At 41.1% G+C, this 12,972-nt stretch overlaps 1 protein-coding gene across 4 annotated transcripts in view; it reads right to left on the bottom strand.

Annotated features, from left to right (window-relative positions):
• VWA8 (von Willebrand factor A domain containing 8) overlaps positions 1–12,972 on the bottom strand; it is a 369,162-nt gene that overhangs the window by 40,244 nt on the left and 315,946 nt on the right. For all 4 annotated transcript variants that reach the window (XM_082602373.1, XM_082602374.1, XM_082602375.1 and 1 more), the window contains exons 38-39: positions 9,015–9,123; positions 5,562–5,718 (exon numbers count right to left, since the gene is read on the bottom strand). In XM_082602373.1, the coding sequence (XP_082458499.1) occupies positions 5,562–5,718; positions 9,015–9,123 (266 nt within the window). The remainder of the gene's footprint in view (positions 1–5,561; positions 5,719–9,014; positions 9,124–12,972) is intronic.

Here is a 12,972-nt window from a genome sequence, read left to right as displayed (position 1 = left end):
ACTCAGCTCTGTAGCACACTGCTGCTCTATCCCAGACACGTGTCGTGATGCTGGCAGATGGTCAGTTCGTGTGGCAGATTCCTAGAGAGATCCCATGGGTTGCTTTTTAAGGCCAAGGACATATATTTGGTTGATCATGATAACAGTTCAGGCCCAGAGAATGTAAATAAATGTGTTGCTATGTAAAAGATAGGAGTTTTCTGAAATTGACTGTGTATGTTTAATAGGATAATTGTGTTTTAATATTATTGTGGCATTGAAATTCTGACCTCCCAGGACAGTGCTCCTTTTTACCATGTTTCATTCTTTGCTTCTGCTGCAGCCCTGCCAGCCCACTTGCAGTTTCTTCAACCCACTGTGTGTCCTTGTCCCTGAGCCCCTGCATGGGCTTCTCTCCCACCCAGAGTGCCTTTCCCTGCTTCTTTGCCTACTAACTTCCACGAACTCTTCAAGGCTCATATCAATGGTCACCTCCTCCAGGAAGACTGCTCTGATCTTCAGATTTGTCTTCTGTGCTCTCGAATCACTTCATGCTTTTCTCTGTCAGAGCATTGCTACCTATGCTATAGTTGTCTGCTTCCTGTCTCCCCACCTGGACTCTTTGCTCCTTTAGTCTTTCTCATCTGTATCTGCATGGTGCCTACCATGATCCCTAGCATAATAGATGCTCAAAATAAATTGATATGAGTGACTGAAATACAAATAAGACTCAATTATTTAAAATGCAGTATCTTAAACTAGTTATAAGTAGAAGGTTTTACAGTGTTTTATCCATAATACACATTTCTACAAATTTCTATACATGTAAAGGGTACTAGTACTAGGACAGGGAATGATGAATGCATATCTCAAAAGCCTAACCACAACACGGTGTTCTAAGCTGCTGTGTGTGTGTGTGTGTGTGTGCATGTACACAATGTTGGAGGTATGGATCCTAGGTGTAGAGCTGAAACTCTTATCAGGAGTATAGTTTTATTGCCTTGGGCTGGAACAGAACCCCCAAATGCTCCATGAAGATGAATGGTCTCTATTCCTCCCTGTCTGGCCAAGCGCTGGGAAGAATCCATCCATCACAGGGCAGAGTACTAAAGGCTTATTAGAATCACATAATGTTAGGCTTAGACCACCATGAGGGCAGATATGCAATTCCTGCCCTACGACCTGGCTGGGTTAGCTAATGCCACCTCAGGTGTCAAGACCCGGCTCAACGTTCACGTCCTGTGAAGTCTGGCTCAATCCCTTCATGATGATTCTCTTTCACGTATCTTCCACAGTTATCTGCTATGGAACCTACACACTTCATTGCTTTTAATACATATGTCGATTTTGCCCTATCATAGTGTTTTTCAAACTGTATTTTCCACAGTAGGAAATAAGCTTTATATTGAGATCCAGTAAACAAAAATGCATGTACACACACGTGTGTGTGTACCTGAGCCAAAAATTTAATGAAAAATACCTTTACTACATGGGATGTACTCTCATTTTTTTCTTCTAAGCCTCTGGGGGAAGGAACATGTCTTATTTTTTCTTAGAATCCCCAGTACCAGCACAAACCCTGGCACCCAGTGGCATTCAATAAATGCTGTTGGATAGCACTTTTGAAAACACTGCCTATCAAAGGTAAATACCTGAAAGGTAAATAGTAACTGAATGGTCATTTCCTGAGGTGACATGCCAAGGTGCCCTTCTAAATCTAATTTACTCTCTGCTCTGAAGGACGAAAACGAATATGTGTATAGGACTTGACCTCCTAACAATGCCTCTTATGTTTAGTTTTGGTAATCTCTTAAACCTCTCTATAAATTTTCATTAGATTAAGGTAAGTCTCAAGTATCAAGCCTGACAGAAGCTGGGCACAATGACACTGAAGGACATGCTACCAACCCCTTCATACCTGGAGGCTAATGTGCTCTCTCCCAAAGAAGGGAGATGAGTACTTTTCCAAAGAAGGGAGATTAGAAAAAAATTGTAGGCATAGCTTGTCCTTAGCAGGGGAAACACACACACACTCACACACACACACATGTGCGTGCACGCACACACACACACACACATCAAGGAAGGAGCCAGGCAGTTAGTAAGTCACTTCACGCAGACTGGTCATTGTAGACAGATCAGAATTAACTCCAGTTATAGGGATACCTCTGGCACGATTGTGTTGCACCCAAAACACACCACATGCTGCTCTAATTATGAAGAGATCTGGAAATCATATTCCAAGCTGTGTCAGCTTTCACAAAAATCACCTACAAGGTGTTCAAAGCTGATAACATTCTGAAAGATGAAGACCGAAGCAGGGAGCAGTGAAAGAAAATAGGACATTTTAGCCTCTGTTTGAGACAAGACGCCCAGGCTAATACCCTCAAACCCACAAAGCTAGCTGAAAATAGGTCTTTCTGCTGCTTTAACCCTGATCAAAACTTCAGGGCACAGCTGCTTCACATCCCAGTAATCTATGTGGACTGACTGCACTTTGTTGGCACAGTATATTCTTAAAGGGTATATTTATTGTTACGTAAGGGTCTGGGAATTTTAGTTCTCATTTTACTTTTTCGTATAGGTCATTTTTGGATCAATTATGGGGAAAACAAACACAAGCTGAAATCTAGTGTGTAGGGCTGATTAGTTTTGCAAATGGTAGTGGGTACAATTTCCACAGTTGGTGTCCACCTTAAACGCTTTTCCAAGCATGTAAAAGTACCTCGCCATCTATTTCATTCTTGTTTTATTGGTTTACTATTTCTGTTCTGCTTTATACATGTCTTAACACTTGTCTACCTGTTACTCTTCCTGAGTTAAGCAATTCTTGGTATGTAGGAACCAGTATCTAGCTGAAATCCAGATACAAATGAGCGCTAAGTAAATATTATGTTGATAATATCAAGAACCCATCGGTAGAATTAGGCTCTTCGAGGCAATATGGTAGACCTCTAGGCTGATGGATAGGTCTGGCTGTCAGTTTGGTTTTAGCCAGTCTTTGAATTAAGTATGAAAGGGTGATACCATTACTTGTATGCACATGTGTATTATTCATTCCACAGATATGTATGTGCTTGCCAGGTACCAGGTTCTGGGCGTAGGTACTGGGGATATACTAGAGGGCAAAATATCCTGCCCTCAACGAACTTGAAGTCAGTGGAGAAGAAATAAGCTATTCACACAAATAATAACACTATGGGAAAGAGTGACAAGAGCTATGGAGAAAAGGTACAGGGTGCTATAAAAGCACAAATGCAGGGACTTGACCTCATTGTGCATATACCTAAAATTGCAAAAATAGCTTTAAAACTAAAGCATCCAAAACTATTGGATGACAGTGAAGAATGATTACTTTTTAAAGACCTGATAATAGTTTTGTATTTTTATTGTTTTTAAGTAAAATATTTCAGAGACACACTCTGAGATATTTATGATGAAAAGATAGAAAATCTTGAATTAGCTTCAAAATAACCCAGGGATGGGGACTCGGAATGGAATCAGATTTTTCTTCCTGAGGTTGAGGGAACAGGTCCCCAGGGTTCACTATACGTTACTCTCTACTTTTGTTTATGTTTAAAAAGTTTCCTAATAAAAAGTTTAAGAAAAATCTTTAGCAGTACTAAATTGAATACCCATCAAATAGGACTATTACTACACGAAAGTAGAAAGCAACATTTTTCTTTGTGTCTTCTGTCTTTCTCAGGGTCTCCACGTGCTTTTATTTCATCTTCTCCTTTCTCATCCCCTTGTCCATCTCCTCTGTATTTCAACCACCTTCCAGTGTTCTTTCACGTGGACTTAGATTCTTCTCTGCAGCGCTTAGTAGAGGTGTCTGGTTTTCTCATTTCCTTCTCCACGTTTTCTCCTTCCTCCCTTATAGCCGCTAAATTTAGTTGCCTTATTATTACAGATGCTCCTTCCTTTCTTGTGGCGCGATGGTCCTTAATAGAACCAGATTCCTCACCCTTATCATGGAAATCAGAGAAGGGCTTGTGTTCTTCTAGCCAAGCACTACTGACAGGTCCTTCTTTCTCCCTGTGAATTCCTCTATCCATTTGTCTGCTTACACAGAAACTGAGACAGGACTTGTGAGGTTTTCAGCGTGGAAACAATAGGAACTCATCATTTGGGGAGGAGACGATGATGTGTATCTAATTATTTGGTTCTTTTCCTAAATAGATATTTATTGTTTATATGAAACGTAGAGCCATATTTTGATTCTAACAAGACCTTGTATTATAGGATTCCTCCCATCCTTTTTTGGGAAGTTTAAACTGCTTTCATTCCTAACATAGTGATTTGTCTTCATAACCTCTCTGAGAGGAAGGGAGACGGGAGTCACCATCAGAAGAACAAATTGACGCCCAGTGACGATAAATTGTTTGAGGTCTCCAGGGAAGCCAGCAGAAGGGCTGGGAGTGACACTCTTGTCTTATCTACCTGCTGAGTACATGAGGGTCCTAAGCCTTGCAGGCTTTCCTGAGGGTGTGGCAGGAGGGACCTGCATTTTTGTGTCCCCATTGTTCTGGACTGTTTACTTGCAGGATGTGTAAGCACAGCACGTAATGTAAAACCAGATGTCCTGCGTGGGAGGAATTTCGGAACTCACATACCCTGGAGTGTGCTTTTCCTGAACTGCACCCGGCTCCTTTCACTGAGCACAGCAGTATAAATCTGCCTCCCAGACCACTGTCTATGCCCTCACTCCTGAAGGAGATCTTGCTGCTCCTTGGGTATTTTTTACTTTTAGCTGATGAACACATGTGGATGTCTAGTGAAAGCATCATGCGGGTTCTTCTCATTTTTTAGATGGTTCCAATCAAAGTGGCTCCGGATGGTTCCAGAACATCTGAAAGCTACAGGCTGGTTGGCCTGGATTTCAAGGCCTCCACCCATGGACAGGGCCTCCACAGTCAACCTCACTCCCCACCGCCCCCAGCTGGTACCCTTTATTCTGCATAGGCAAACTGGCTCTCTCTGCCATAGCCACTCTGCTCATCCTACCCTGGCGCGTCTGGTCCCTTAGTTTTCCCTTCCTGGAATGTCCAAATACTGGCTGAGCTCAGGCCTCACCTCACATCAGCCCACGGACCTTACCCTTCTCTGCACTGCCGTACCACGGGACTTCAGCCCTTAACCAGGGGGTGTGTGTGTGAGTGCGTGTGTGTACACTAGTCCTGTCTCCACGGAAATCTACAAGATTCCTGAGGGCAGGAAGGGACCATCATGTAGCATTATCTGAATTCCCTATGTGGCCTGGGAACAGATGTGGATGGAATGATTTGACCTTTAGTTTCTCCGAAGAGAAGTAGCTTTGGTTTTACTTTCTAATGTGCTCAAGTCTTTCCTCCCAAAAGACCCTATGTAATTAATACATTTAAAAGGGCCTGAGTAGAAAGGGTGGCAGATTATGTTCACTGGGCTGTCTCCACTGGGCGGGGAGTGGCTACGGATTTCAGTTTGTGGGTCCAAGTTGCTGCATGAGGAATAGAATCACACACATTTGGGTCTACTTCAGGGTCCACGGACACTTCACCACGGTGGCCGACACTGCTCCGGATGCAGTGGGGTCCACTCACCTCTGCTGAAAGGCTCTCTGGCCCATCTCTCTCGCAGCTCTCTTCACCTCCTCAGGAACTGCATCTTTCTCAGCCTTAGAGACCTGGTACACTGTGTGGCCTGCATCCAGCCGGTAAGGACCTCCTTTGCCGCCCAGACCTGCAGTGTCTCTTCCCCCTGGGAGGAAACCAGAAAGTCCAGGTGATTAGTCTGATCCAGATCACAAAACAGAAGTCAGATCATGGCTTTAAGGCAGTCCTGTGCCGTATATCAATTGTACTTAACTAGTAATTAAATATTCAAATGACTTTCTTCTGGAAACACAGGGCATCCCCCATCAAGGACGCTTTCTTCTTCTCCATCCAGCCAATCCCACACAGATTAAGGCTCAGTCCAAATTCCATGACCCCTCACCTGATGACTTTACCTCACAGGGATCAATACTCTTATGCGCTATTTGTTATTCTTTAAAGTTTATTTTTCTTTTCTTGTCACCTATAGTGTGAATGGGATTATATTTTACATATCTTTGTAGCTCTGTACCTGTAAGAGGCTTGAACATCATAAATACTTAGTATATAGTTGTTAATTCAGTGAACGACACTCCTCTTCCCTCACATGTGACCTCATTTTTCCTTAAAATAAAAGAAAGATGACCAGGCTATCGATCCTGTTTCCTCTGCTTTGCAAATGCTAAAAATAATGCACAGAGAGGTTAAGTCACCTACGCATGACCTCGTATCAGTGGATGAGCCAAGATTAGAAGCCAATTATTATACTAACTTCAACTTTTAGCTTAGAATAATATACAACAGATAAACACTGCCAGCTTCAGGACAGTTTTTAAATACAAACCCAAGTTTACATGCTTGAAAATGAGCATTATGTAATATTGTATAACTTTTAATGTAAAATTAAATGCCTAGAAGATTAGGTAGGTAATATTATAAGAAGCGGTGAGAACTTGGTTAACTAGAGAAGACTTGCCTTGTCTAAATACATTCAAATTCATATTATTTTAAAACACTGCACTGACCCCCAAAATACATATATTGGCTAGACTGGCTACATATTTGGCCCCTGGGCTACCAGTGTATTACCCCTGCTTTATAATGATTAAAATACTAGTAATCAGTTTCTTTTGTTCATTCACAAATAACTTGGGAACTTAGAAGAGAATCCAATATTGGAGGGGCAGCATAATATTGAATATTATATCATGTTACAGTATAGTATAGTATAGATTAGTATAGTATACTAGTATTATATAGTACAGTATCCTATAGTTAAGTCAGACTGCCTGAGTTTGAATCCTGGTTCCAATGCACTAGTCATGTGTCCTTGACAGAAGTTCCTTAACTTCTCTGTAGCTCAGTCTCATCACCTATAAAATGGGGATACTAATATTATTTACTTCATGGGATTGTCATGAGGCTAAAATGCTCAGAATAGTATATGGCACAAAATAAGAGCTCTATAAGTGACTGCTCTTACTATTATTTACACAACTACCAGTCACATAGAATGAGGTCATTTCTAAGTTTCATAAAGTGGAAATTTTGAAAGCTTTTAGGCTTTGGTTAAATTATGCTACATTTTTCTTTTCTCCCTTGAAGCCTTAAGTGGTGTAATAAGTTAAAAGCAAGAACTCAGCATACTCTGCTTCCCTTATCAAAGTCCAGGTAGGTCATTTCCTTTTGGGAAATACCATGAGAACAGCCTATTAATTATATTTATCCTTTGATTCCAGCACATCTTATTTCATTTTTATTTAGAAATTGCTGGTGGAAAATTCCGTCTTGGATGTGTGTGATTCCTGGCTGTCACTTGTGGATGGCCTATAGGCGGAGGGGACTGGTAATTGGACAATGATGAGGAGATACAGAGTCAGGTTTCTGGGAACTGACTCCGTTCCTCCTGGAGGTATGGGTGGGTCATGAATTAGAGCTTAAAAGTTCGAGGGCGCTGAGATGACATCGTTTTTGGTGAAACGAGGAAAGGACCCACAACCATTTAGAGGCTGGTGTGAGTGACGGACAGCATGGGAAAGCACAGTCCCTTGGCAAAGTCATACGGGGTTGGAGAGGGTGTGAGGACACAGTTCTTCACGTCCTCCACTTCCAAGAGCCTTTAATTTGAACTTCTCAAATGAAAATGCTTGCCAGAGTGTCCAGACTTCAAGGTATAATCTTGAAGCTAACCTTGAACATCCTAAATCTGTTAAGATAAGGGGGAAAGAGGCAATGGATGGGTTCTGATGACGAAGAAGGAATCAAATGACTTGTTGGGTCAGAGCTCAGTTCAATACAGAGAATTCTGAGGGAAGAGAGCGACAAGGAGAAAAAAAAATTGCAGCAAAAGAGCCTTGATAAATTGAAAAATAAAGTCTGGGGGAAGCAATAGCAGGGTCTTCAGCCTGGACAGATACGTGAGTTAGTAGACACAAGCTGAATAACAAGCGAGAACGTCCGCTCCAGAGGAGCCTGCTGCTGGGAAACCTGCATCTGGTCAGCTCGTCCCACAATGCATTCCACATGGATTAAATCTTGCTGGCTTGACACTAACTTCCAGATCAAAGGACATTTCTCAAAATATCCTTTCTTTCAAGCTGATGCTTGATGAATAAACAGAGCAGGCAAGGAGTCCCCAGGCCGATTTGATAGCACATTGTCCGAACACAGAAACCCATTTCCTCCCGAGGCTGTCAAGGCCAAGAGGCACAGACCAACCTCAGGGAAGGCGAAGAACAGAGCTCATGCCAGCACCGCTCATGGCCGTGATAAGATCAGACAGTGCGTACACAGTCTGGCCCTATTCCTGCGGCTCTGCAGATGTGTCTGCTCCAGCTGCCGCAGAGGAAAGAGGAAGGCAGCAGCTGTGGGAACAATGCTCTCTTCGGGCAGCCAAGAGGAAGGAGTGGACCCCCGTCATCGGTTCAGACCACAACCACCCCTCTTATCTCAAAACCCTGCATCCTCAACATGCTCACTTCTGAGATGCGGAGGACCAGGACCATTTCTTTTCAAAGTCAGCTGGTCAAGAAAGAATGTACTGTCGATTTCTGGCATGATTCCCAAGGGCATGGAATTTAAAAGAGGGGATTAACACTTTTAATGAATTCATTCTTCATGCCAGGCCTTGAGCTCAGCGCTTTACAATCATAATCTCATTGAATCCTCATCACAAGCTTGTGAGGCAGTTAATATTATGCCCCTTTTAGGGATGAAGCAACCCTAGGAGGACCAGATCGGTCTTAGGTCAGAGGGTAGCAGAGTCTGAGGGACTCCAAATGCCAGGGGTTTTCCGTGTCTTGATGTCATGCTGGGACAGAGGGCAAAGGCACTCTCCAGCCGACTAACGGGGGAGACAGAGAAGGCAGGCTGATTCCTGAGCCTTCTTGGGGCTGCTGTGATGTCCACATGGGCTTGTGAAGTCTCTGGAAGCCTGACCCAGGAGAATGCCGTGCTACGAACCTGTGCCACCAGCCCAGGTGTTGCCGCCCACATGCGGCATGTTGTCTGGGTCTTCCTTGCCGTGTTTGGGGGAACTCACGTCTTCACCGCTCTCTCTGTTGATTGTTATCTAAAAATGAAGAAATAAGACATTATCATTCTCCGTGACCAACACCAGGAGCTGCAGGACAGAAAGAATTGTTTCCCCCTAAGTCCTTAAGGTAGGGCATAACCTCAGGCCACAGGACACAACAGATGCTGTTAGTGTCTGGCAAAAGTTTCACCGGATTTTCCATCCATTTAGTTGGGAAGGAGACAAATTTAATTTTAAAAAATATTCTTTAAAGAAAAGGTGCTGGACTGGGTTACAGCTTCAGAATTCTTCTAGCGCAGAGTATGCCTTGAGCATTTACATAAAGAACAAGACCCACCGGAAGCAGGGGAAATGGATCTCACCAGAGACTGACTGAGAGAGCTCTCAATGGTTTAAAAGGATCACTGCCCAGCTGGTCCAGCCGAGTCACAGCAGATATACATTGGCCTATTTAATTTTCCAAGAAATCCCATTCCTCAGAGAAATGCCACTTTATATAAAATATGTGGAAAAGAAAAACAGAAAAGGTATCTTTGTGTGCTTCAGTGATATATATTATACACAGAGACACTGAAAACTGCTTATTTATTTCCGGGACCCACTCTAATTTTATTTTGGTATTTATAGCTCTCCTAGTTCATCTCGATTTTGAAACTGGATTTACTATTCCTGCAAATCAAACAGAATAAGCAGCATTAGCTTTCCTCTTAGAGAGCCTGTGGCTCATTCATTGGTCCCTTATTTAATTCGGCACAGATTCACCAAAAGGACTGATAACCACGCAGGAATTCCATCCTAGCAGTCAGCTCAGTAGATATTACTCCACAGTGAAAAGAACTTGAAGCAGCCACATCCATGTACCCTATGAGCCTGCTCCCAAATATAATGATTTTCAAGGCAGACCAGATAAAACATTTATTTATTTGTTCAAATAACACTTAATGGGAAATGTATTGGCAAGACTTCATTTGAACTACCATGGGGCCAACAAAAGCCATGGAGGATTGGTCACTGCCCTCAAATTGCTTACAGTGGAACAGGAGAGCCTGCAAATAGACCTGTAGCATGATGCCAGGTCAGTCTTGAGAGCTGACCCAATCCTTGTTAGTAAGTGGACTTTTCATTCTGGATGTTAGGATTAACAAAGATAGGTAGATAATTTAAGGCCTTTGCAAATAAAATGGCTATTAAGAATGAATTCAACCTAACTTCCATTGTCTTATGTCCGGACTAGTTCATTTCAAATGTTATGACATCATAAAGAGATTTTAATTAACCAGATCTTTCTACCCTTAGCTTTGGCATCATTAACAGAGTTTTTGCCATAACTTCAGCATACTCAGGACATGACAATTGATATGAATTCCACACATGTAATCATGCTCGAAAAAATGGGTGAATATAATTTTTTTCTTCTTTTTAAAAATTAAACTATGCAGAATAGCTAGCAACATTCAGAGAACAAATAAGCATTTAAAATACTGTCCCACAAACTTGCCACCACTTTCCAGCTTTTCTAGAGGCAGTGTAAGAGATAATCAGTAAATTAAAATATATATACTGACTATGAGAATTCTAAACCAGCGCTAACCAAGAAAATTTTCTGTGTCGATAGAAATATATATACCTGAGATGTCTAACATGGTAGCTTTTAGCCCAATGTGGCTATTGAGTACTCGAGGATGTGATTTTTAAGTTTTATTTAATTAACTAAAATTTAAGTTTAAATTACATGTAGTCAGCAGGTATCTCATCAGCACAGCACAGCACAAGGACAAGCTTGCCTCAGCCCGGGAGATAATATTTGGTTATCTTAGCAGTATCTTATAGATGTTTTCCATGAGAAATGAGAAAAACAAGAAACATTTCAAAATTGCGATAGAGTTTTATTCTGTTGTCATTTTAAGAAATCTATAGAAAAGTTATGACTTCAGCCTAACTGATTTTTTTAAACAAATATAATGGAACTTACATAAGGAAATATGTTTATTATAATAAGATGGTAAGCTTATTTTTCATACATAAAGACACATTTATTACAATAATGCTGCTCAAAACACTTCTGGCCCGTTTCTGGAAGGATCTGCAGAATCCATGCAGATTCTATTTGAATACCTTTAATGGTGGCCACTTTGTATTCTTTAAAAATAGACTGGATTTTTAATAAATAGCTAAAGGATACTTGGAGCCGATTTCTGGTATGAACTATTTGCTAATTTGCTTTGTACCGTTTGGAAAGTCAATTAACTTCTCTGAGCCTCAACCTTCTCATCAGAAACTAAATGGGTTCAACTAAATAATTTCTTCCATTCCGCCTAACATTGACATGCTCTAGCTGATTCAACGATTCAAAATGTGGTAAATAAGGGATGTTAGTCAAAACCAGGCACAATTATACAATAATGAGATTAGTTTGCTTCATAAGAGTTGTGATACTTCTACAGGCCAATTCTTAAAGATGAAGTTCCAAAAATGGTCTGGGCAATGACAGCATTATTGGAATAACTGTTCTAAACACCTTTCCTCACTTTAGGGTATGTGTGTGTGTATACTATTTATTAAAAATAAATAAAAGAATGGATAAACAACAAGGTCCTACTGTATAGCACAAAGAACTATATTCAATATCCTGAGATAAACCATAATGGAAAAGAATATAAAAAAAGAATGTATATATATGTATAAATGAGACACTTTGCTATACAGCAAAAATTAACACACTGTAAATCAAATATATTTCAATAAAAACAAATAAATAAATGAATAAACAAATAAATGAATAAATAAATAAATAAAACTCAGAAGAGGTATAGAAAGCAAAGTCCTATGTGTCTAGTAACTTTACTTTCATCAAAATCAATCTCCTTCAGACATTTCACGACAATTCAGTTATTCTGCTGTAAGAAAAAAGTACTAAAAATGACGGCACAAGGCAAAAGAAAAAGCCTGTCAAATAGCCCCCCTCAGCTACCTCCAAAATCACACTCTTAACATCAAAGATATCTCTAATGGGCCTTCAGGGAGACAGAAAATTTGCTATGAACTTTCTGGGCAGAAAGGAACTGGTGTGCTCTTTGCCACCTGTGTGTCTTCCAGGCCATCTGCTGGGGAATGGCACGGCTCATAACAAGTCAGCCCCACACCAACCCCGAATGGGAGTCTAGAGATGTTTCAAAATTGACAAATGCTTGACAGAAACAATCATCAGCCCAAACCTGATTTATTCCAGAGAAACACATACCATAAAATTCCAAGGATACTTACTTAAAAGCGAGACATTTGGGGAGTTTATCTAATTCTGTGTCATTTTATGAATGCCATTATACTCACACGAGTCTATTTCTCTAGGTGGATGGGAGGAGCTCACCTGAGAAGCAGTTTCCAAAGCATTTTAGGGCGTCTCTTAAGTGAATTGACAATGATTCATAAAATTTAAAAGGCAGGAAGTCTATGACAGTCCAACGCAGGACAGAAACTGGAACAGATACTAGGGAAGGCCTATTATCTGAGGAAGCTTGTTTCCTAGGGACAGAGGATGCTATAGAGCCTCTGGCCATTCAGAAAGTTGATAAACTGCTGAATTCTTTGAAGGATGTGTTGCGAAGGACGTGGAATGCATTTCCTTCGAGGGTTGGTTTCATCTAGAAAGAGCTCAAGTGAGTCAACCCAGTTACTGAAATAGACCCTACTGTATTCACTTAAATGGATCAAAAATTTTCCCAAACCACAAAGCATTGTGGACTCTTACCAACTGTTGATGCAAATGGATGCACAGGCTAAGGCCTTTGACGTGTTTCTCACAGCTGACACAATCTACTTCCTTTTAGATAAGCGTGCTATAATCATAAGAACTGTTATCCTCTTTCAGATGAATCAAAATGGAAA

Source organism: Mesoplodon mirus (assembly GCF_964341445.2).
Source record: "Mesoplodon mirus genome assembly, chromosome: 17".
Taxonomy (NCBI): Eukaryota; Metazoa; Chordata; class Mammalia; order Artiodactyla; family Ziphiidae; genus Mesoplodon; species Mesoplodon mirus.
Note: the sequence above shows the minus strand (reverse complement) of the source record. Positions and strands in the feature narration are given on the sequence as shown.